This window comes from Lissotriton vulgaris, chromosome 1_1 (assembly GCF_964263255.1).
Source record: "Lissotriton vulgaris chromosome 1_1, aLisVul1.2, whole genome shotgun sequence".
In the NCBI taxonomy this organism is placed as follows: Eukaryota; Metazoa; Chordata; class Amphibia; order Caudata; family Salamandridae; genus Lissotriton; species Lissotriton vulgaris.
In genome coordinates, this window is record NC_141685.1 from 853,109,878 (window position 1) to 853,136,453 (window position 26,576).

General features: G+C 44.3%; 1 protein-coding gene across 1 annotated transcript in view; it reads left to right on the forward strand.

Moving 5' to 3' along the window:
• ABCA4 (ATP binding cassette subfamily A member 4) overlaps positions 1 to 26,576 on the forward strand; it is a 1,055,123-nt gene that overhangs the window by 863,189 nt on the left and 165,358 nt on the right. The window contains exon 38 of the mRNA XM_086957892.1: positions 8,997 to 9,144. Coding sequence (XP_086814018.1) covers positions 8,997 to 9,144 — 148 coding nt within the window. The remainder of the gene's footprint in view (positions 1 to 8,996; positions 9,145 to 26,576) is intronic.

A 26,576-nucleotide genomic window follows, 5' to 3' on the forward strand; every position in this document is an offset into this window, starting at 1 on the left:
TGTCCGGGTCGCATAGTGGTTCCGCTGAATAGAGCGCTTTATAAAATTCTCCACATTTGCATGCTATACCTTTGTCCATGTCCTCCACAGAGCCATCAGCTCCCTGGATCTCTGATACCCTTCTGTCGACTGCCTGTGCCCTAAGGCAATGGGCAGCATGCGTCCCGCCTTGCTTCCACCAGCATAATACCTTTGGCACCACCGAAGCAGGGCGTACTACGCCCGTCTCATGTCTATCACCTGAAGCTGTAAACGAGCTGTCATTAGTTCTCATCTGACCATCACTGTGCCCGAGCGTATGTGCACCGCTTCCAAGTCTTTGACCTGGCCCTCCAGTTGTGCTCGCTTATTCCACCGTTCCCTATTGTATTTTGTCGCGACATCTATGAAGTGTCCTCGCAGGAGCTCCTTTAGCTTCTCCCAGAATGTTCCCATAGTTGTCTCAAATTTGTTGTTGTGTTCTAGGAAGGTGGTCAGTGCCGTGAGAGTGGACAAATGCACCTGTTCATTTGTGAGAAGTTTTGTGTTGAAGCGCCAGCGCTGGGGAGCTAGGGTTCACGTGCTAGGCAGGAACACAGGGTAATAGGAGAGTGATCTGAGAAGGAGGTGGCTCCAATAGCTGTGGTTAAAGTAGCCCTTTTTATCCCTGGTGTGGTGAAAAAGTAGTCAATTCGGGCGTTTGTTTGGTGTGATGCGGAGAAGGGAGGGTATTCTACCTCTGTGGGGTGCATATGGTGCCAGATGTCTGTGAGCTCTGCATCAATCATCCACTCTTTCGTAGCCAGGGTGAGTCCCCCAGTCTGGCTATCCCTGGGATGGGATCTGTCAGGGTGAGCATCCATTGTGACGTTACAATCACCCCTACCACCAGCTCCCTATCTGGCGTAGAGATCAATTGTTCCTGGGCATCCTTAATAAACATCTCCTGGCTATCATTAGGGGCATACATAGCAGCTATTATGTATCGGACCCCCGGACCCGTATGTTCAGCACCAGTAAGCGGCCTGGAATATCTCTGAAGACCCCCTCCACTCTTCCCGCAAAGTGTGTGGCAAGCAGGATAGCTCCCCCCACACTTCTTGCTTGTACCTGAGGAGAAATATTGCTGGTCGAACCAGCGGGATCGCATCCTCTGACAGGTTTGCGGGACCAGGTGAGTCTCCTGATGTAAGCATTTGTCACTCTTAGTGTCTTTAAGGAAGGACAGTATTGCCAGTCACTTCCCGGGGGAGTTAAGGCACCGGACATTAAGGCTAAGTATCAACAACATTGCTCATCTTGTCGCCACCCGTTTCCGGCCCAATCGGGTACCCCACAGCTCCCCACCCCCCATGGAAAGGGGTACATCACAGGAATAGGAGAGAAAGGAAAGAGAAAAGTAAAAATACAAAACATACATTGGATCGATCTGTGGAACATGGCGTCTGGAAGCTGACGGTCGCGACGGAGCTCCTCTGTGTGTGGCGTCTGAGCCATCGCTAGCGGCTGGGGGCTGCCGTTTATGCACTTTCTCTCCCCCCAGAAATGTCTATATGACCTGCGAGCTTAATCAAAACACTAACCTCTGTTAGCGCTCGCGCCCAGGCTTGTGCTCCACAGAGCGTCCTGTTCGTTCTGTTTGTTTACGAGTCTGCACGGACTCGATGGTTTGTGGTGCCGGGGGTGGAGCAGTAGTGGAGCCTCCGTGGTTCCGGGAGTTGGGGGCAGCCAGAGAGTGGCGGAAGAACCCGAGGAGATTGCCTCGGTATCCCGGTCTCGGAGGACCGGATGTGTGTGTTTCCGGAGGAGCGGCTGGGTCGGCATTTCGTCAAGTAAGTGCCGGGGAAGTCTCCTGGCAGGGAGGTGAGGCCCGGCATTTTACAGAGGGAAGGCTCACTGCAGCAGAATTTTCCCGGTGTGGGAATCATGGTGAGGCGGTTCCATGGGAGCCAGATGTTGTTTTTGTTGGTTTTCATTTCTTGAGGGGGTTTCCAGTGCCACGAGACCTGGTAGTGTTTACTGGCAACGTAGTCCCAGTAAAGTTCATAAGGTCCCTAAACCCGTTTGTTGATGCTGCCGGGGCCGCTCTAAGTGAAGCTTGAGAGTCCTGTATGGAGAGGCGAGAGCATAGTGCCGCCAGTAGCCACCCCAAGATTCCTGGTTGTGCCACGATAGCGCCCTAGTCTGAGGTTGGGATAAGTCATTACACCCTATGTAATAGGATCGCCAACACCGTTCCAGCCCCGCTCAATTCATCTGTTTCACCTCCTGTCAAAGAAATTAAGGCTACCTCTAGACAAGGGAAGGAGAGCCATATCGTTGAAAATACACCCCCAGGTAAAGGAAAGGGCATGAAAAAAGCGAGAGGGGGACCTTCTACCAGGCCTAAAATTACGCCATTGTTGAAGTCCTATTACAGGGTTCTCTCCTCAACTACCTCTGACTGGGGGAAGGACAAATACGGTATTATGGCTACTGCTACTGCTATTGCCTCTTAGTCGTCTACTGCTCCTCCTATTGTTCTTACAGACAGAGCCTCTCAACCTTCTGCAGTGGCCCTTTCTCCCCATAATAAAGCACCGGGAGGAGACACATCATCAAAAAATAACCAGCAAACTACTGTCCATCCATCTGTAGAGCTATCAATAGCTTTTCAGTATTAGCTAACCAGGACACAGAACAGGAAGAAACTTGTACAAGTACTCCGGAAGAAGAGTTTCCCTCCTTCTCTGCCTCCGTGACCATGGTAATTGCTCCTCAGTCCCTGACGGTACCTGGGACTTTGGCCGATATTCTGCTAGGACTGAAGGAGGACATTGGTAGGAGATTTACAATTTCAGAGGTGAACCAGGTCGCTATTCAGGCCTCTTGTGAGGTACTGACCCAGAAAGTCGAGGAGGTTTCGCAAAGGATGGATGGTCTCGAGGCAGATATCCCTAAGATCAAGGACGCCTTAAGTTCTTCCTCTGCAGCAAAAACAAACAAAACAAACAAAAAAAATATATAAATACAAAACATACTGCAACACAATCAATAAGTCCAACCATATCCCTCACCCCGGTGTAGAAGTAATCATGAGGTTATGGTCCGTGTCGCTGCTGGATATGATGAGAAAGAAAAAGGAGGAAAGCAGCTCAGGAGTCTCCTCCGATGTGCCATCTCATTGGGAAGTTGGACACCGGTCCCGGTCAGTGTCAACCCTTTTCTTAATGTAGGACCACTTCTGTTCAGCAGGGCACAGGATACTATTTAATATAACATTTCAGTGATCACTGGCTGTGGTGCCGGCCGCACCCTCATGCTGCAGATGCTGGAGAAGTCGAGCATGTTCCTCTCTGCTATCGGCCTCAGTGGGCTTATTGAGCTCCTTCGGCCCCCTTCGGGACGAGCGACGCACCTGACGTCTCTCCTCAGGTGGACCACGGGTTGGAGACCTGGCTGGGGATGCCTGTTGCAGGTCCCGCATCCCTGGAATAGCACGGACATCTGTAAAACTGCGGACTGACCTGACCTCCTCCTTCCAGGTAAACTGCAGGCAGAAAGGATAGCCCCACTTGTCGCGAATCTCCTGGGTACGGAGGAAGTTGGTTAGTGGTTTCAAAGCTCTACGGCGTTGCAGCATTGTTAGGGAGAGGTCTTGGTAGGGTCCAATTTTATATCCGTCAAAGTCCAGGACTCTCACATCCCTGGTCGATTATAATATTGCTTCCTTTTGGGTGTAGTAGTGGAGACATGTGAAAATGTCCTGGGGTTGGCCAGAGGTGGTCACCGGCCTACCCACACGATGTGTGCAGTCGAGTGTTATTACTTGATCCTGCTATGGGGGTGCCACATGTTTGGACAGTCTGGTCACAAATGTCTCTAGGTTGCCCAAGATGGCCCCGGCTGGAACCCCCTTAATGCGGATGTTGGAAAGTCGAGAACGATTCTCTAGGCCTTCAACCTGGTACTGCAATTCCAAATTCTGATCCCGAAGCTCCAGGAATTCCCAACGATGACCCTCTATCTCCTCCTCCCGGGGGTCATGGCACTGCTCTACCGAATCCAGCCTCTAGTCGAGGGCGGCAACTTCCTGTCGCAGCCCCATGATGTCTGTGGCTATGTCCCGTTTTAGCTCTGCGAAGTCTGCACGGAGGGTGCGAAACAGACGTTCCATAAAGGCCTGTGTTAGTCAGGACTCCTTGCCCCCTCCCCCACTGCCGCTGGGCCCGTCGGCATGATTCTCTGACTCCTCTGGTTCTCGCAGGGGGTCCGTCTTTTTCGTGGTCATGCGAGCGAAGATATCCTTCACAGAGGGGTCTTTTTTCTGTTGCCCGTGGGTGCTCATCCATACCCTAGGGTGTTGCTTCAAGTGACAGGCAGGTGGACCCAAGCTGTGTGGGATTTTCTCTGGTTGGTCTTCCTTACGTGGCCACCATAGCACAAGTCAACCCAGGGGGGCTGCAGGAAAGCTCTGGTCTAGGGCGCTGAGTCCAGTTTCAGGGCAGTAAATCCACAGGGAAGGGGAGGCGGGCTGGCTCACCAAGCTTGTGCCGCAGAAGGACTCAAACCAGGGCCCTCACCTCCAGTGAAGGGAGTGGGCAGGTTATGGAGGCCGAGTTGGAGGAGCAGACACCAACAGTCTTGCGGTCCAGGCCCAACAAACCCCCGGCGTGGCCCCCGCTCGGCACAGCACTGGGCTTCACCGGCCTCGCACAGGCCTTCTCCTGCTCTGCTGGCCACTCCCTAGTGTGCACCGCCTGTCTTCGCCCAGTTTACACATGCTGTCACTCGCACAGGCTCCCAAGCGAGGAGGCAAAGAGGGTTCCAGTCATGGGGGCCACACCAAATGTCACAGCCAGCATGTAGAAAGGAAGGTGGGGTGCAGGTGCGGCGCGATTAACCGGTGATCTAAGGCGGGGTGACGGGCAGCCGCGGGTCACAGCAGGCCCAGCAATGGGGGCCTCGCCTCGTGGTCTCACAGTGTATTGCCAGCAGCCACTCCTACAGACCCCACAATCCCGCAATCCAGCGTATGGGGCTATCTTCTAGTCACTGCTCACCCCGGGGGCAGCCCAGCCACCATCAGCAGGTTTAGTTGTGAGTCGAAGCATGCTATATGATTTGCAATATCTTTGTTATGTCACTTTCAAATGGGAAGTTTCTTGTTTAATTGTGGATTCACATAATTAACAATTTAGTTTTAGGCTCTGCCTATGTTTGTTTTCAATTGAGACAGCATTGCAGTATTTATTTGTAACATTTCCTAGAGTTAGAGGAATAGAAGAACAATGGTTTTTCTCTACCTCATTATATTGCTTTAATCGTAAACATTAAAATATTTCTATATCTCAACAAGTAGCTTTCTGAAATCTGACTTTGCCCTGCTGGGAGTTTTATGGGTTGCATGGGTATTTACTATGGCTTATTGCTCCAGTCTTGTAGGACGACATTAATTTTGGAAGATTTTCAGGTGTACCTGTAGATAAGTTAATATAACTTAAATAGATGTGTTAAGAGCATACGGAAATCGAAGATAGGAGATATGATTGTAGGTATTGAACTAGGTTTATTTATACTCTTTATTTGATCTATGTTTATGGGGAAAAGTATCACAATACTTGATCTAAATTTTAATATAAAATATAACCATGGACAATATATATGATGAATGTAGTAACACGATACACCCCATTAATGGAGAGTATTTTCAAAAACATCCATGTGTAATGTGAAATTGAGGAAATGGAGAAAATAGGGGCCAGATGTAGTAAGCATTTCAACAGTCACAACTGATTCAGTTTGGCATTTGGGACTCTTATAAAACTTTTTCATATTTGCTTATTCCATTAAAGGAGCTGGAAATGTTTTCTCAAATCCTAACATAAGATTTTAAATGGATAACGATTCAGTATCTGGAAGAGGCATGGTACAGGCGTCCCTTCCAAATATGAAATTGGTATCTAATGTATCAGTGATTTGGGACCGAAGTCCAGTTGCAGAACATTGCTATTTTTGTGCCAACTCAAAGAAGATGATAGGCCACTGGGACCCCTTTCACTAAGTGAATTGAAGAAAAAGTGTGTTTAAGAGGATGCAGTGGTGGGATGACTGCCTCTTCTTAAACAAACAAACAGAAGTGAATTTTTCTTTTTAAACACAGTCCTGTTACCTTTAAGGTAAACAACCTGCATTTTAAAAATCAAAGTCTCAGACATGGTGGTCTGCTAACCGCAGCAGGCCACCATACCTGTGATGGCCTCCAATCATATTGAGTTGCAGTCTTCACCCTCCATTATTAATACACATGAGGTAGGTTGTATTGTGACCCACTATGATTTACATTTTTAAGTACCAAGATGTTAGAACTTAGGTCTCAATAATCGTTACTGGTTGCAAAAATACTGGTGGCAAACTGCAGCTAGTATTTTGCAACCAGAAATTACTACATAAAGCCTTATGTCCCTAGTTTGCATTCTGGAGCACCACAAACATAATTTCTTTATTGTGAGTGTTTGTCAGTAAACCCAAAATGTAATTATCTACCTTAATAACCAAAGGCATCCCCCACGTCCCACCTTTTTAAAGACCTTCTACCTTTGTATGTTTGTTCTATTTGTATAACATACGTTTTCTATTATAAGTGAAGCACTCCCCTGGCAATGTACAAGTATCACTCAAAATAATAACATACCAAATAAAGTTCCACTAGTGTACATTCTAAGGATGTTGCAAGTCAGCATAGGTGTCTTTGACTATATAAAGGCACAAAGCGTTTATAGGGTCACAGGACTCTGAGGTGACTTGCAATAACCATTGTATGTGTTTTTGGATGTTGTTATTCCTTATAATATATGGGCTTCTCTGTGTCTCATCTGCCTGCCTAGAATCACAAGATTGTGTGAGCTGAGTGAGTCCTGAAAAATTTGACTGCTTAGGGAAGCCCTGTTAAGAGCACAAAGTGTCACATTGTGGAAGAAGTGTGGCGCTGCAGCCAGGGCGACTGACACCAGATGCTGGTGCTCATGGTTCGATCCCCGGCACCAGCGGCAGGTCGGCCCAGCACCATGTGACTCTGGGCAATAGCCCGCTTAATCTTCCCGACGGCCCCCAGTGTCGGGATTCCTCCGGGTAGTTGTACTCTTTACAAATACTGGATTTACATTTACATACCCCATAAATTGTCGAGAGCTCACAAAACCCCTGTGGTGAGACGTCCATTTCCAGCATGGTTTCTCGACAACTTCTTCCACAGACCAGGAAAAGATGTGTTCTGAGTTCTTCTCACTCTTTTCCCAGTATGTCTGCTCCCCAGTCGTGCTAAGTAGCAGGGAAGCAGATAAACCTGTGCAGAATGAAAACTCTACCTTCTTTTACAGAGCAGCTAATCAGTTTGTGAAACAGTATCATACAAGAGTAGACAGCCACCTGTAAGCTTTGTTTTTAACCAGCTCTCCTATGGCTGCAGTGTGGATAATTTCAGAGTGGGTGGTAATTTGATCCCACCCCTAAAAAATGAGCAGTCGCTCTGGGTAGTGTTTTTTTACATTATATTTATACAATACATGGGATTCTGTAACCCATGTATAAATGCACCTCTCTAATTTATTTATAATATGCGACTAGTGGCTTACTCATTTACCGATTTTGAAGAAAAGACATTAGATCTACACTATTATAAGTTTGACGTCACAATGCCTGCTGCCATGTGCAGCAGCCAAAGTGATACTGCAGCTTTTCTTTTTAAAATGATTTGTATTGAACTGTTTCCAATATCTGTTTGCAATAAATACCTAACAGGATTTTGATGTGTTGGAGTTTGCACTAGAGGTTGCATTTTTATTCTTCGTGTTTGCAAACATGCTCGCTCTTTCATATGAAAGAACTATGCCCCAAGGTTTTAAGTGGTTTTTGTGAAAGGTGATGGTGGGATCACGCATTATATGGGATAAAGTACTCCCTGACGTACATGATAAGGATATTGCAAGTCACCTTGGAGTTCTATAACTTTATCAAGGAACTCAGCCTTTGGCTTTGTTACTCTATTTGGTTATGGAACTCCTCAGTGACTTGCAAACTCCTTATAATGTACGGAAGTTTTTTTTTAACCCTCATATAATGCTCTTTTGCCATTTCTTTGGGCTCATTGTGCTGTGGACTTTGGGAAGGGTTTCTGCACGGGTTTGGGATATCCTGCAGGAACACAATTATTCCCTTTTGTTTTGTCAGTGTTGATCAGCTCCTGTAGCAGTCTTTTTTTGCTTCTAAGAGCCCAGGTACAATCTCGCTAGGAAAGCCCTCCGTACAACTCGGATCCGGAGACCTTTCCTAGCGAATTGTGCTCTGTGAGTCCTAGTGACCGAGTTCGGTGCACCCGTATGGTGACGGGCTCGGTTCGCTCTGACTCCCATTGAACTCTATGGGAGCCTGTATACTGAACGTGTACACAGGCTCCCATAGCAAAAAAGGGTGGGTGGGGAAAAGCGTACAACCTGTGTTGCCCACCACGCTGTGCATGCACCGAACAGAGGAACCCATAGGTACCCCCACCGGACAGATTCGGAGGGCCCCGGGTGAGGGGTCCCGATACAGCCCCCCAAAGTCCGATTTCCACAGTCGTTTCGTCTAGCTGAGACCGAGTCGATACAGCGGTCGGCTGCAAACTAGTCTGACTGACAGGAACGGGTTCAGAAATGATTTTGTCGCGCGGACGAGATCTTCGCAACGTACTTGGTCGTTCGGAACGGGGGACGATTCGGTCTGAAACATATGGTCTGAATTGTATTGGCTCGTTCCGGAACCCGTCTTGAGGCCTTCCTTGCGAGATTGTACTCAGACCCTAAATGTCTTCCAGTGTCTCCCATTGATTTCATTCCTAGAGACTGTGCTTTTAGTGCTTTTACTCACCATACCATTTCACTTATTTGGTCTTAAAGGAATTAAACGACAAAGCTAATGTTTGTAACTGATCACTTACCAAGGAATTAAAGCCCTATGGAGAGTAAAATCTGGACTTTTGTTTTCGTTTTTCCCTCTAGATGGTCAGTAATTCCTATGATGTACCCAGCATCCTACCTCTTCAACGTGCCAAGCACTGCCTATGTTGCTCTCTCCTGTATTAACCTGTTTGTTGGAATAAACAGCAGCGCCATTACATTTATCCTCGATTTGTTTGAAAACAACAGAGTAAGTGACATCAGCATTTCTTTGTATACGTGTTGTTTACAAAATGTGGCTCCTCGTTGCTGCTATTAACCCGTTAAGCGCGGCGCGAATTCCTCCGCGGTGCGGGTGAAATAATGAATGGGCGGGGTACGGACAGCCCCCGGCTGTCCTCCGCACATGCCCACTGTGACGTTGGACGGCTGGGGGTCATCCGACGCATGGAAAGGGTTAATTACCCACTGGTGTCTTCCTCCTTTGGGTCTGCGAGCTACCCTTTTGCTTTGAAGTTGGCATTTGTGGTGCCTGAGTCTGTACGAGCTCCAAATAACCTACATTTCTATCTGTCAATGTAACTAGTGAGTGGTATCTCTGGCTGCACTGCTCTGAATTTCGGTGTGGTTACTGCTATGTAGATACCACTTACATGCACCAGTAAAGGACCGCAAAGGTCTCACATTTCCCAGGTCCATGCGTTATTTGCTTAAGTGCAAGTCTCTTCTTTGCATTTTGGGACCTGTAGTCCCTTTATAAAATAAGGACTCAGAATGCACTGAAAAAACGTGCACTGCGTAAGCTAGTCAAGCTTACTTAGGAATCTTTAGAGTAAAAAGTGGAAAACTAGATTTTCTTTTTTCAAAAGGCAGAAAAAAAACATGCCTTCTCGCGCTGATTAAAATGACTTGGCTAACTCATATTTTTGATTGCTAACTTCAAAGGACCTATATGTTCTTTTCTTGGGTAGTTTCAGCGCTCCTGATTCATAGCCCTTCCTCTAAGGGAAAGAGTAGTCAAGTTACATTTTATAGCATTGGAGTGCAGATAAAAGAATGCTTATGTCTTTCTGTTGGCACATTAATTCTGATTATACTCTACAGTGTATGAGGAATGAATACATACTTTGTGAAAAGAAGGAGCATTCTCTCTTTTTTGTTTATCGCATTCATTGTAAAATGCCGGTTTGCAGGTTTCATAAGAAGAGGAGAGAGAAAATACTAATTACTCTAGGTCCTATTCGCAAATTGCTTTTTGTAGTACATTTAGTACTACTGCAATAGTACTACTACAAAATACTATTCACAAAACTACGTGTGGAGGTTCCTTTTCCACCTCTCCAATCCTTTTTCTGAGCAGAGATCTCAGCCCCTAATGCAGAGTCTTTGTACATGTAAGACTATAATCTGATAGAGACATCTAGCCGCAGACTCCATACCTTCCAATTTTCCCGGCGTCAGACTGGATCCAGAAGATTTTTCTGCGAGCAATATCCTTACACACTGGTAGGGGGCATTGATCATCTCCGTGTGACGTCGTCCGTGGCGTCTCCGCTATTATGTTGTCTGCGTCACCTATATGTGTGCCACCTCAGTGCGGTGACATCAGTTCTTTTCTTTCCTCACCAGTTTGCCCAGATCCATAAAGAGACGTACCTTCTGTCACTTTTTGACAGGCTTTTTTCAACTTTTTGTTGACAATTTTTTGGTGAGTAGAATATCCAAGAAGGCTTACGGATTCAAGCCGTGTGGCGCCTGTCACCGCACCATGTAGGTAACGGATCCACACCTGCTGAGACTTTAGTACCTGGAGCGAGATCACAATTCAAATTCATGCTCTTACTGCATGCTATCGGCTCCAAAAGCATTGAGGAAGCGGTCCCAAAAGCTACTTGCAGCTCAGCGATCGGTACCGCGCTGTTCGCCCTAGAGGTCTTATTCTTCTCCTGGTCGAGAGGAAGGTTCAGGCACCACTCCGGGATCCCTAAGTCTTCATCTTCCAACTCGAAGTGTTCTGTCAGTCAGGTAAGAAGCATAAAAAACACAAGAAGTCGAAGCATGCTTCGATTCTCCCCATCGGTCAGCTGACGTGACGGAGGAGCCTTGGCGTTCTAGGCCTCGTTTGCTGAACCTGAGCCTGGGTTGGTTCCGCTCTTCCCTGCCTTCCCAGGAGCTGTAGCCACCCCCAGCCAGCTCAAAGAATTTTATGTTACCATGTGCCTCATATTAGGGTGGCCTGTCCCTCCCTGTGTGCCTTCAGGCGAGGGGGCTCCATCAGGTTCCACGCCAGTAACTTTGGCACTTATAACCCGCCATGGATCTGCTAATGGATATGGACAAATGCTAGTCATGCAACTGTGCCCTTCCCCAGCGCCAATTCTCATTCCAAGACTCCTGACGCCTCCACCAGCGGCAGCCCCATTCTCATCCCTGACAACCTGAACCAGCACCTACCAATGCTGATTCCGGCACTGAAAGAAGCCTTTGGTCCTAGATCGGTTCCTAAGTCTTATTCTGAAGGGCTAGAAATGGAGGACGATTGGTAGGGATTACTGGACCCTTCACAAGGCCAGCCAAAGCATGAAATGGACAAGTGCGAGGAATTGAGTGAGGCCAGTAGTCTGGACACCTCTCCAGATTCTCGTTTGCTTAATGCCCCCTACCGTGGGTACAAAGGAGAAAGCTTCACATACTATGGTGGTGCGAAGGGCAGCTTCCGCACTCCCGGACAGGGAATCCAAGAGCCTCGATAGCTGAGGCAAGAAAATGTTTTCTTCCGCCAGCCTTGCATTGCGGTCCGTGAACACTGCAGGCTATTACTCCTTGTGGGAAACGGTTGTGCAAGTACTGCCACAGATCCTGGAATAAGCCTGGGCCATTCTCTCCCAAGCAGTATAAGACTGGACAGATGTGACCAAGTTCCCCATTTGTTGATGGATTGACACAGCTGACTCGCTGGGCAGAGCAATGTCATTGATGGTGGCTGTTCGACTCCATGCCTGGCTAAACATTTGTTTTTTGGGGGAATGTCCAGGCTTCCCTCATGGACAAGCCCTTTAATGGTACCTGCCTCTTCAGAGACAAAGTAGACATGTCCCTAGAGCGCTTTAAGGAGCTTCAGGTTACAGCCAAGTTCTTGGGCCTCTCTGTGGCCAAACATCACCTGTCTGTTTTTGCCCTTTTTTTGTGGTTACGGAAGAGGCTTTTAGCCATGCCATCCATACGCTGCCACAAGACCGTGTTAGTTCAGCAACCTGTGCATTGCCATGTACGTGGCTCGTTTGATCCCATGAGTCAGGCGGACTGAGGTCAGGTCACTCTACCATTCCCCCACCCCCGCAGCCTCTAAACCCTTCTAGTCTGGCCCTTCAAGGTCATGGGCAGCCGCTTAGTGGCAGGATCAGCCATCACCTCCACCACTGGCAAAACATCACATCAAACAGGTGGGTTCTTCAGATAGTCTGAAGGAGCTACTTCTTCCCCTTTAAGACTAATCCACCCTCCATGTCTCCAGCTTACGGCCAGCTGATGGAGGATCACCTGGCTTTGCTTCAGGAGGATGTCATGACTCTATTGGCCAAAGGAGCCATAGATAGGGTTCTGACACCAGAATTAGGCTGAGGTTGCTATTCCTGCTACTTTCTGGTCCCGAAGAAGGAAACGGGCCTGTGCCCTATCTTAGATCCGTGAGCCCTCAACTACTTCCTCAAAAAGGAAAAGTTCAAGATGCTCAGGTCTTGTCTACACTGGACCCAGGAGACTGGAGGGTAGCATTAGACCTGCAGTACACCCATTTTTACATTACGGTCCTGCCTGCCCATCTGTGTTATCTGTGATATATGGGAGGCCTTGAGTGCTTTCAGTTCATCATGCACCCCTTTGGCCTTACCAGTACCCCTCGGGTGTTCACCAAGGTGATGCAGATGGTTGCAGCACATCTGAGCAGATCTGGGCTGCTAGTCTTCCCTATCTGCATGACTAGCTGTTGAAGGCGAGTTTTCCTCCAGGCTTACGTCTCCCACCTCCAGACTACGGCAAACCTTCTGCACTCACCAGGGTTCTCAATAAGCTGAAGTCACAACGGACTTCGTCTAAGAGGCTCCTTTTCATCTTAGCTATTCAGGATATGGTGCAATATCTTGTCTATCCTCTCAAATGGCTAGTCCAGGATATTCAGGCTATGATCCTGATGTTTCAGCCTCTATCCTGGATTTCAATGAGAATGACTCTGAGGCTGCAGGGCCTCTTTGCCTCCTGCATCCTACTAGTGACACATGCCAGGTGATATATGCAGGCTCCGCAGTGGAACTTGAAGTTCCAGTGGGTGCAGCCTCAGGGGAATCTCTCCAACATGGTCTGGATCTCGAAGAGTACTGCACAGGACCTGCAGTGGTAGCTAACAGACCGCGATTGGGTTAGAGGCAGACCTCTCTCGCTTCCCCAAACAGACCACACAGTAGTGACAGATGCGTCACTCTTGGGATGGGGTGCTATCTGGGAGAGGTGGAGATCAGATGACTCTGCTCTCCTGCGAAATCTGGCCTCCACATCATCTTGCTGGAGCTCTGAATGATTAGTTTGGCATTGAAAGCCTTTCTTCCTTCAGTCAATGGAAAAGTGGTTTAACTGTTCATAGACAACACCACTGCCTTGTGGTACTGTAACAGGCAGGGCGTGGGTGGTGTTATGAACCCTTTGTCCAGATGCCCTGTGTTCCTGGATGTGGCTGTAACAGCAGGGCATTTCCATGGTGACTCAGCCGTCGATGCAAAGTGGATCAACAATGGTGTCTCCATCCAGAGGTGGCGCAATGTCTCTTTCAGCAGTGGAAATAGCGTTATTTAGATCTGTTCACCTTTGCGGAGAACGTGCAAAGCCAGCAGTTCTGTGCCACAGAGTTTCCAAGGTGGTGCTCACTTGGCAATGCCATCTCGAGTGAAGCTAAGGCCTCCGATATGTCTTTCTGCCAATACCACTCCTGTCCAGAGTGCTCAAGAAGATCAGGAGTGACCGAGCGCAAGTCATTCTTGTGTCTCCTGCCTGTGCACAGAGAGTCTGGTATCCCAAGCTTTTACAGATGAGCATCATTCCTCTGATCAGCCTGTCCATTTGGGAAGATCTTATGTCGCAGCAGCAGGGGAGGGTCCTCCACCCCAACCTGTACACTCTACGCCTTCTTGCGTGGAGATTGAGCGACAGCAGCCGACTGCATTCGCGCTTCCACCCAAAGTCTGTAATGTTATTTTGTCAGCCAGGTGTCCCTCTACCAAGGCCGTATTTGCCTGCCCGTGGCACACATTTTTAAACTAGTGCACAGAAAGATCAATTGATCTTCTTTCTACTTCTCTCTTTCAAGTCCTTCTCTTTATTTTGTCTTTATTTTGTCCCTTGCCCAGCAGGGCTCTGCTCTGGGCACTCTCAAAGGATACTTTTTGGCCCTGCTGCCTTCTTGAGGGTGTCATACCAACCTTCTTTATTTAAAACCTCTATTGTAATTAGATTTCATAAGAGGCTTGTACATATGCTTCCATCTGCCCCTTCATCATTCCTCAGTGGGACCTTAATTTGGTTCTCACCTTCCTGATGTGTGCTCTGTTTGAACCTTTGTACAACTGCCTCCTCTGGCTGCTTACCATTAAAACAGTCTATCTAGTGGCAATATCTTCTGCCAGGAGGGTGAGCGAATTGCAGGCTCTGTCATCCAAGCCTCCTTACCTGACTATCTTCCCTGATAAGTTGGTGCTTCACACTAGAGCCTCTTTCTTAACAAAAGTGGTAACACCATTCCACTTGGGGTAATAGTTCGCTTTGCTCACTTTCTGTGCTCCTCTGCACCCTTCTAAGGGAGAGGAGCAACTCCAAAAGACGTTGTCATTCTATCTTGATTACACTTAAGAGTTCCGGGTGAGCAAACAACTCTTTGTGGGGTTCTTTGGATCAAAGAAAGGTTGTGTGGTGCAGAAGAGGACTATCTCACAATGGGTGATCCTCTGTATCAAAATGGCTGCACAAATTTACCAAACACTTCTGCCTGGACAGTCAAGTCTGAAGGTACAGCCTTTTTGGCTGGTCTGTCCTGCGCAGCTTCCTGGTCTAAACGTCTACGCAGTCCCTCCTCTGGGGATGGTATTGCTTGGTCTCTATTCAAAAGTAAGGAATATGCGACTAGATGTCTATATCATATGGACAAGTTACTTACCTTCCTTAACACCTTATCTGGTAGAGACAGGATTTATCCTCAGGCATAGGGACCACTCAATTCAAAAGGAATGAAAGGTCTAGCACAAATACCAAAAGCTATTCATTTTATTGTTTCACATGAGTGGAGAATCATGCCCTTTGCATAGCTTGTAGTGGCACCATGAGATGTACGAACACAGGAACATTGATAGAAACCAATAAATATTGCAGCAGCTGTGTTACCTAAAACAGGCTACTCTAAAGAACAGCCAAATTATAAATAAGATGTTATTCCCTTTACCCTACATTTAAGGAGAAATGGCATGTCGTGATTGAGAAACTAGCTATTAAAATGAAAAGGAGCACAAGTGAACCGGCAGGCAGCATCACACTTAAGCATTTATAACATTATATAAACATCTCCAGCAGGCTTCCTCCGAAGCACAAATGGTAATCTAGTGTTAAATAAACAACACAATGGAAAAGAGAATATTTTTGTCTATTTTATGAAAAAGTAAAAATACAAAACTAAACAGAGAGAAATCATGCAAGCAGTGCATTTATTGAAAGCAATTTTAAATTCAGCTGTCAATGCAGCCAACCCAGAGGCCCAGTACATTAGTTGTGTGACCTATTTATCCTAACTTAAACACAGAACAATTAATGTTACTCTTTGTTAATAAATCTGCTCCAAAATCCCCCCTGATGATTTTTTAAATCATCACAAACCAAATGCACTCTTATATAACAGATCATTCATTGCCTTTTGTTTCTTCTTCCTGCAAGACTTTCAGTTCATCAAACACCTTTGGTTTGATATTATCCACCTCAGTTTCTTCTCCCTTTCTCATCCTGGTCGTCATTTTCCTTCCACAACTCAATTCGAATAATTTTTTGAATCAAGCAATTTCAGATGGTTTTATTAAAAGATATTCACCAATTGCAATAAGAAGAATGATAATAATTGGTTATTTATATTTGTTTCAACATACATCCACCAACATCACCAAACCATTTGCCAATCTCTTCTATTCCCTTTCCATTTGAAATGAACCATTAACCAGCTACTTCCCAAGCACCAGTCTCTCCAAAAGTGTCAACTTCATATCAACATTTGCTGTGTTATTATTGTAATCATTAATCGGCATACTATTATCCAGGATATACGTACAACACATGGACCTTCACCACATGGCACAAGCCACCTTGTTTTACGAGCAAAACATCCACTTCCATTCTGTTTAGAATGACCATTGCACAAATGGCTATCATCTCTTCATTCATTTTAGCTAATGTACCTGCAGTATTAGTAGCAAAGTGATCTACGAATGAAGACAATGTTCTTATCTTCACATCATTTAAAGCCACACCAAAAGGAGGAATCAACACATTAAATATATTCATAAGCACGCATAAAAAATCACATTTCACTCCTTTAAGACTCATTTCATTCATCTTATTCATTTTACTCACTTGATACTGCTCTTGGAAAACTAAGGCTAAATAGCATAATCCTACCCAGTTACTTGGAATGTTAAAACAAGCTGCTTTACCACAGACACAATAGATGCCCCCTAAATATAGGTTCATGACCCAAAATATAATAGCTATATATCATTAAGTGCAATCTTTTCTGAAGTTTCTCAGTCATTATGTTTCACACACATACTCCCTTCTTCTCCTGATTAATTACAAGTCTATGATGCATCCTTGTATTTCTAAATTTCTTCTCCGCTTCTCCTGGAAATTGTTACCAGCATTTCTACTAATTATCATTATTGATTATTTTAATCAGCATAACGGGCCCATGATTATTGTTATTAAAAATCAAACTCTTAATTTAAACAACTCTTCAAAAGGTAATTCTTAATCTGTGTAGAACTCTGTGAGATCTGTCTGCCGTAGGGTGGTCTTCCCCCAAACATTTTGCCCTTTTCTCTCCATTTTTCCTGGAATGTATTTTAGTTGACCTTAGAGCTCTGTGCACATTTCCACTTCTAACCAGTGCTATAACATGGTACAATTGCCTTACACCTAATTGGCTTAGTTAATTCACTTGTAAGTCCGTTGTAGAGTTGTATACCATATACCCAAGACCTGTAAATTAAATGGTACTATTGGGCTGCAACATTTATTGTGGCACCCACCTAAGTAGCCCCTGTATACTTTTTCAAGGCCTGCCATTGCAACCTGAGTTTTAAACTGCCAGTTCAGATTAGCCATATAACCTTTTGCCAAACCTTAAACTCCCAAATTATTGGATATGTCACCCCTAAGATAGGCCCTACTTAGTCCTTAGGGGAAGGTGTATTGTAATTAAAGGTTGGAATCGTAATTTTAAGTTTTATATGTTCTGGTAGTGAAAAACTCCTGAATTCGTTTTTCTCTACTATGAGGTCTACCTGTCCCATAGGATAACATTGAGTTGCCTTATTATGTTTAATAAGTGCTATTTTTTGATTGGGGCCAAGTAAGCATTTTGTGTTTGGTACCTATGAAATTATAATTAAAAGTCTTCTTTAATGGTAAAGTCGGATTTTAAATTACAATTTTGAAAATGCCACTTTCAGAAAGTTGGCCTCATCCTACTCTTTGATATTTAGTGCCTGCAGCCTATCTTTGGTCACATGACTAGGTGTAGTTGGCAGTTGGATTTTGTTAATTCCTCCCAGACAGTCATCAATATAGGAATTAGGTGTGCCAGAATAGGCCATCTGCTGGCAGGATGGCGGGCGGAGCTGAGCACAGTCATACTTGCATCTGAAGAGGCTGTGCTCTGCCTTCTCACAAAGGACTTGTCATCAATTGCATTGTTCCTGCTGCCAGCACGTGATGCCCCTCAAGTCCTGGAAATTTGGTTGTGGTGTAGAAGGTGCCCAGTTAGCCAGAATCCAAAACTTGGTGACTTAGAACATTTTTGGCTAAAAACTGCTCTGCGAACGGAGGAAAGACCGGGACTGACCTGCTCATCAATCTGCATGAGGTGTATTGTCGCTCTATGACATAAATGGGGTGAATTTATCCTAGGTGAACACTGGCGCTCACTTCAGATGTTGTGATTAATTTGTATATATACATCTAATTGTGGTGCCCAAGGGGAGGGGGATCACCCTAAACCAAACCCCAATCCTTGGCACACGGTGAATAAAATACACAGTCTTTCAGTAATGATAACACAGAGAACTTCTTCTTGGCCTTTGTCTTTTTATTTTCTGCGCCCAGCCAACACATGCTTTGTCATTAGGGGAGTACCCCTCGCCATCTTCAGGGATACAAGAATGTAAGAAGACCATTTTGATAAATAATGTATTCCTTTTTGAGAAGCAATGGTACAGTCAAATATAGGGAGTAGCATGGGCTCCAGATTTTCACCATCCTAAGCCAACCTATTTATGGGCTGGATGGAGGATGAGTGGATCTGGGCACCGAAGGGAGTGACTGGAGCAATTCAATCATCTATTGGGTGCGCTTAATAGATGACTGTGTGCTGATATGGTCAGGATCGATTGGAGAGGCAGATTTGCCTAGTGGCTGCCCCATGGCGACGTTCCCTTCTTGGACACTACCAGCATTCTTGCCTCGCTGAATTTTACCTACTCAGAATATATTCTAGAAAACTTCTACTAAGTCAAAAGGTAAGCAGTCTCAATCCACTTCTTGTATGCAAACTGTGCTGCATCACCGTTGGCCACATTTTTTTTACTTTGACTTGATCTTGCTTGTCTAGATACTCACGGTTGGCTCTTTCATAATTCAAGTGCTATATTTAACAAAGATTCATAACTCTGTTTTACTAATTGGTTATCTGTCACTTAGGTGGCAAATAGTTTATCACATTTTAGTCTATTTTTTGTAAATTGGAATGGGATTTGTCTTTGGTTTTTATTTGAACTATATTACTGTTTCTGTGCTGCATAAATGCTTTACACATTGCCTCTAAGTTAAGCCTGACTCCTTTTGTGCCAAGCTACCAGAGGCATAGGCACAGTTTAATTTAGTGACTTTTGTGGTTCACTGTTAGAAATGGGGGTCTCTAGTTGGCACTGGTTTCCACCTTTGTCCAAGTAGGGACCTTTCTTTTTAGTCAGGATAAGGGGGATACACTACTGAAATAATTCCTGCTCACTTCCTTGGTAGCTTGGTGCTAGCAGTCAGGCGTATCTGAGAGGCAGTGTGTAAAGCATTTGCACATAATCAATAGTGATACAGTAAGACGCTACAAAAGGATACCACACCAGTTTAGAAAAGTATTCAATACTTTATGTATACAAAACAAGACCAAACGATAAAAATCCAGCATACAGTACTTAAAAAATATGCACTTTGCAAGAATAACCCAAAAAATGCAGTTCCTTAGAGTCGGTAGCTCCGTCAAGTGCTACTGCGATACTGAAAAAAACAGAATGCAACAGTTCCGTCTGACCACGCCAGTTGGGGTTTTGGCAGACTCACAGACAGAACCTTTTTGTTGCGACGACCACGTTGGTGCGAGTTGGTCGTGGCAGCCGCCGATGTTGTGATTTGAAGTGAAGCGGTACAGCGTGCAGTGCCCTCAAGGCGCGGTGCAGGCAGCAGCTTGGTGATGGTCTTCCAGCAGCATCGGTGAGACCAGGGCTGTGATGCGGATTGAGGTGGTGCTCCTTGCGGTGCTAGCAGATCACAGTGCAAGGGACAGAGCTGGTTGGTGGGAGCTGGCACTGGTCGGCCAGACTGCGGTGTGGGACGAGGCGGTGCTTTGTGAGACTTACGAAGGGTGCCCCCAAGCCACGATGCAGTCACGGTTGTCAAAGCCAGCAAGCAGCCACAGCGTCAGTGAGACCAGGATGGTGAAGTAAAGGGGTGCGGAGTGCAGTGCCCACAGGTCACGGGGCAAGCAGCGCCTTGGGGATGGTGGCGGCGGTTGTTGGTGAGACCAGGGTTGCGGTGCGAGATGCAGTGGTGCCTTCTGCAGTGTCTTTAGGACACGGAGCCAGCGACGGAGACAGTGACAGAGTCGATTGCTTTCCCTCTCTGTGGGAACTGAAACCAAGGTTCCAGAGGCATTTCCCAGAGGTCGGTGAAGTCTTTGCAGTCCCTGAGACTTCAAAACAGGAGGCAAGCTCTTCTTCAAGCCCTTGGAGATACTCATCAGCAAGTTCAAGAAAAGTTCAGTCCAGTCCTTTCACTGCGGCGACTCCAAGCCAACCCGACAAACAACTCAACAAAGGGGCAGTACTCCTCCTGGCAGCTCTTCCAGCTCTTCTTCCTAGCGGGTTTCCTTGATTCCTACATATACAGCTTTTCCCTTTGTTCTCTCGTGGCAGAGAATGTCTGTGTTCAGTCCAAACCAGTTCTGCCCTCTCTGTCCCAGCTTCCTGGCAAGAGGTTGAGACAGCATTGTTAAGGCAGACCAGGCCTATTCAGATGCAAGGAAATCTTGCATTGTTAAGGCAGCCCAGCCCTGACTCACCCAGGAGAAGCTGGACACACTTCAAATGCCCCCCCACTCCCAAGTGGCTGTCTGAAGAGAATGCACATCCCCAGCAGCTGTAACTCCTAAGCCAGACAGTCAATCCGCAAACCCTGTCGAGGCACACAGGATGACTAAGGAAAAAAATCCCTACTTTCTAAAAGTCGTATTTTCAAACACAGAACATAAAAATCATCTTCACTAAAAGATGCATTTTTACATTCTCAGTCGAGGCATACTAAACTCCATTTCCTTATCTTGTCCTAATGGGAAATTCTGCTTATAAGATGTTATAAGTAAACATCCATTCTATCCTATGGGACAGACAGTCTTTTCATAGTGAAAAACGAAATATACAGTAATTCACTACCAGGACATGTCACACACACCACTGCCTGTCCTACCCTTAACATACACATCACAGGGGTACCTTGGGCCTACCTTAGGGGTGATTTACGTGTAGGAAAAGGGAGGATTAGGGCCTGGCAAGTGGGTGCACTTGCTAGGTCGACATGGCAGTTACAAACTATGTGCAGATACTGCATTGGCAGGTCTGAGAACCCTTAACAGTGCTACTTGTGTGGGTGGCATAATCAGTGCTGAAGGTCCACTAGCAGCAGTTGATTTACAAGCCCTGGCATTCTCAGTGCACTTTACCAGGAACTTACTAGTAAATCAAATACGTCAATCATGGAAACATCAATCCATAATACTATTTACAACAGGAGCACTTGCACTTTAACACTGATCAGCAGTGAGAAAATGCGCAGAGACACTAAACCAGCAACAACAGAGTCAAAAAGACAGGAGAAACACACAAAAAGATGCCAGGTCTAAAATTCATCCTGGCAGGGATTGTGGCTAGTGCTGTACAGTGGTCACCCCCCATTCAACCAACAACCCAATTTCTCACAAACTCCATCAACAAATCCTGTTCAATACATTTGACAAATATATACTACACAACAGTCCACAGCTCAATGGAAGTTGTTAGTTTGTTACCCACCTCTGATACAGAAGTTAGAACGCATGTACAAATAAAACCTAAGCATTTCCTTAGAATCCGCATCAGGAGCATCTCAATTCTCTAGTCTACTAATCTTTGTTACATTACTATGATATGAGTATTATTTTTTCGAGATGCATACCCAACTGGAGTGTGTCAACTCACAAAAATGCTAACTAAAACCAATATAATAAAAATGAAACAACTATTTTCAGAGCTAAGCTAAATTTGCCACAATTAGTCATTTTCTTTCTATAAAACCTTTCAAAAACAAAAACTGAAGCAAACAAATAGCACAATCCAAAACAAGTTATTCAACAATGCACCTTTAGTTCTTGAAGTGAGTCAATAAAAGCGGATGCAGGTATATCATTCAGGAGTTCAGTTCATGGGTTCAATTTAGGCACACAACTGACTTGAGTAGGATACCTAGGGTACAACATCAATCTCCTTCAAAGCAGGCATTTAATACTAATGTGGGCTTAAGGGAAATATTCAAACTCATTTCTAGCCTAAGAGAGTATTGGAGGCACACTATAAAAAAAAAGGTAAAAAATCTTTTTCTCAGAAATTTGAAAATTCTGTTTAATTATTCCATCAGGAATTATTCACTGTAGATCACCACCATTCTCAATTCAAGACTATTCATGGAGGTTCCTCCAACAAGAATCCATAGTCTCTCAGATTAATGGCTTTTGGCACAATTCGTGTCAAATTGCTTATTCAGGTGCAATGTACTTCTTGTTTGGAAGTCTTATTTTTGTTAATCTTCTGATCTTTGGCATTTCAGAGTCTTCATCATTTAGATGTGTTACTTTTTGGAAAACTCTTCTTCTTCTCACACCTTCAGACCAATCAGCTACTGTCAGTTATGTTTCATCTTCATCTGCCTCATGATTTCTACAACTTGCAGCTGGAACACTTTGACCTACTTTTGTTTTTCAGGATTGATATTTTGAAGTTTGATTTGTCTTTACATGTTTTTGTTGTTAATCTGGTTGTTCTTGCAGTACTTGTTCTCTCAGTTCTCCCCCTCTAAATCAGCAGAGAAAAGTTGAATTTGACTGTGAGTTAATGGTTTGTATCATCACTTCATCTGCAGTCTTCACTCATTTCTTGTGAGACATGTGAATCCACTGTGGCAATCCACAACACTTCACAGCAGTGTTCATCCCCTAAAGTATTTAGTAAGGCATGTTCTGTCATGGCTTGATGCAGTCCATGCTAACATTTATCTTCTCCATCACCCAATCACCAGGCTGTAGGTTGTGGCACATTTCTACACTTGCTGAAGGTGTAGCCTTCTACAACAACATGCAATCAGGTATTGTTCAGCGATGTCCAGACTTCATTCATATCTTTTGAACAACCTTCTTTTTACCGCCTTTTCTTTTCACCCAAATGCACCTCATTCTCCAGTTACCTCAACTCCTCAAGTACCTGACTTGACATAAACAAGTAATTACTGACATTTTCTAATTCATGTTCTTAAGTTCAGTTTTTTCCTAAGGTACCAGATGCTACTTCGTCTGTGAAGTTATTTCCTACCGAAATCATATAGGCCCACATGCATCATTGCATCCGTTTGCGATTCCTAAATTGCGAAAATCAAGGAATCGCAATTTAGAAATCGCAAACGGCAATGCATGAACAAATCGCATTTATTTTTGCGATTCAGTATTTTTCCTTAATTGCGATTCACAATTTGCGAATCGCAATTAAGGAAAACCCTTCCCATTGATTCCTATGGGGCAAAAGGCCCATAGGAATGAATGGCTCACATTTTGCGAATTTCAAATTGCGATTCGCAAAATGTGAATGCAATTTCAAGGGTGCAGGGGGGGGGGTCCAAAGAACCCCTCCCTGCACTTCTGAAATGTAACTTTGATTGCAATTTACACACACACATGCCCCAAGGGCATGTGTGTGTGTAAATTAAAACTTTCAAAAATGCAATTTGTGCATATTTGAAAGATTTCGGTAAATTAGCATGAAGTTCAACTTCATGCTAATTTACCACTTCCAAATTGCGAATTCGCAAATGAAAAATGATCATGCATTGCATTTAAGAAATCTGAAATTGCAATTTCTTAAATGCAATCGCAATTTTAGAAATCGCAACATGGTTGCGATTCCTAAAATTGCGAAATGCATGATGCATTCCAAATTAGTCAATTGCATTCGCAGACGGCCGAAAATTGCGATTTGCACCGTTTGCGAATGCAGTTGACGTTGATGCATGTGGGCAATAATCTCCACTCTTGTGAGGGACAATTAACCATAGCAATTTCATCTGGAAACTGCAATGATTATAACAAATTTAGAATTGGGCCCATTTCTAATAGGGATGCCAGAGGATGTAAAGAAACCCCTTAGTGAACATAACTGGTCACAATCAGGGAACACTTCAAAACCATATTGGCAAACCTTTGGCTATACAGCATGCTCTTGTAATAGCAATCAATTCTGCAGCTTGTGCTGAAGTTACATTTATTTATTTATTTATTTTTTTACTTTTGTATAGCGCAAACTTGACTCAAAGTTATCAGGGCACTTTACAGAGTTTGCACAACAACATTTACAAGAGTTACATATGCTTTAAGAAATATACAATAACAATACACAATGTAAATATACAATAGACAGTGGGAAATATACACAATATAGTTTGGAGATAGTTCGGAGATAGTTATGGTATGGTGTTTCATAAGTAGGAGGAATAGAGGCACAGTTATTTTCATAGGTGAGGTAGTGATTTTCAGGCTCTTTGGCTCATTACCTAAGTCTGATGCTTCCACAATATAATTCCATAATGGTCTCTCAGACAAGAACTATCTACAAATTAAATAAAATAAGTCAATTTGAATGGCACATCTGGAATATCTGGAGTTGGTTTGGTGCATGTCTATCACATGCACTCATGATATCTTCTATCAATCTCCTTAGCTTACTCCCCAGGCAATGGCATAAGTATGGCAGGATCCAAAGAATTACAGCATGTTATTTAAATGTTTTCTGCTGCCAGTAATATTTGCTCTTATTTAGTCAAGCAACTGTTTGTAAGATGATGAGTACAGGTAGAAGTCAGCAAAATCTCAACTGAATGAAGAACCAGCACAATAAGTGTGTGTCCCATTATAATTGTTTCACTATGCATGCTTGCCAAGAAAGCAGCTGCAATGCTTTTCGCAAACCACAGGGGCATGGCAGCCCTTATATATTGTTTTCTTTTTGTCTAACTCTTTAGTAATCACTTGAAAATCACCTATAGTGTCTAGCACTTGTTGCCTCCATGCTTTCTTCCACAAACCCAATCTCACATCCATCTAATGGTTAACAGTCTTATCAATTTGACCTTTTAGTGGTGTATGTGCTCTCTTATTCACCAAGTAATCCTTCCCATTCAAGGCTTCAAACTTTGCATGTATAGGCTGCAGCTTTATCTCAAACATGGCATTCCTCAAATCCTCAATCTTCTTCCCTTCACATATATTGAAAACTGTAGACCTTTATTTGTCAACAGCAAATCTGTTCCATTTTTTGTGTGGTAGAACATGTCTGTAGGCCATGACTCAACAGCATCTCATTGGCTAGGGAACTAAACCAGAAAGGAGCATCCCTTCCATTAGCAGATATCAGTGACTTATTCAAACGTGCTTCCATTGTAACCTTAACTCACAATACAATACTAATTCAACCAATCACAATACAATTTCAAACTGAGACTTTAAACGCAAAATTTAAACCAAAATAAATATCTTGCCTGCCTACCGGGATACGGGACAGAAAATCCAGCTCACCACAGAATAGGGAAACAATGTAGGTGCTTTAAATCACACAAAGAAAGGTTCTTGACCAGCGGTAACTGAGCTTTGAGTCAACGTTTCTATTTCCCACACACAAAGAAATTAACAACAGTACCCTCATTAAGTCATATACAGCTAGACTAGTAAGGGCTTCATAGGACTTTAAACTATAGGACTTTAACCTGTAACCTGAAATGACACACACACCTTTCCAGCAGACAAATTTTATATTTTATCCTGAGATCATGGATTTCCATATCTCTGCTAACCTTATACATAAATCTGGAAATTTGAAAGTAAATCACATACAATCACGATATTTTTAATCAGGCTCAAATTGCACAATTTAAATAACTCAATTTCCCCAACACATTACGATTCTGCGCATATTTGGATGTGTGTGCAACACTAAACACAAAACACCATTGACATAACAGCACAATGCAATTTAAACCAGGCTGTAGACACAAGACAAAACAACTTGAGCACACCATTACAATCCGCATACCAATACAAATACTTAACACAAAGCAACTCCCTTCACAAAGCTCTATTGAGACTCATGTAATGCAACTCCTGACAACTTCAACAGGCCAGGTGCATCAGCATAATCCACATGACTACAAGATCCTTAATTTCAATTTGAATTTAATTTGCACTGATTTGTTCCAATTTGCACCTTTTTGCTAGTAACCATCTGTGTATAACCATTCGTCTAAGCCATCCTCTGCTACCAAAATCTGTTGGTGCTTTCCACTGTTATCAAAGTGCCGATTAGACTGATCGGTCCATGTTAGTCCCGAAGGACAAGGGCACAAGGCAAATGAGGCAAACTTACACAAAACAAGATTCTAAGCCCAAATAATGATGGTTTATTTACAATTAAGAATCATTACAGAAAGCAAAAAGGTAATTGGTTACTCAATTCAAATTAGCATCAATATCATAAATGAAAAGAAATGTCTAAGCATAGGAGCGACAAATCTGGCAAAATATTTGAAGTGCAGATTATAATCTGCACTTGAAATATTTTGCCAGATTTGGCAAACTGAGCAGTCCCCATGTCAGTTTGCTATTATAATAGCAAACTGACATGGGGACTGCTCAGTTCAAAAGACAAGAAAAGTCTGGCACACATCCCTTCAACAGCACATTTTATAGTTTCACATGAGCAGAGAACCATGCCCTCTGCATGGTATGCAGTGGCACCAAAGGCTTTACTAATAAAGATACATTGGATG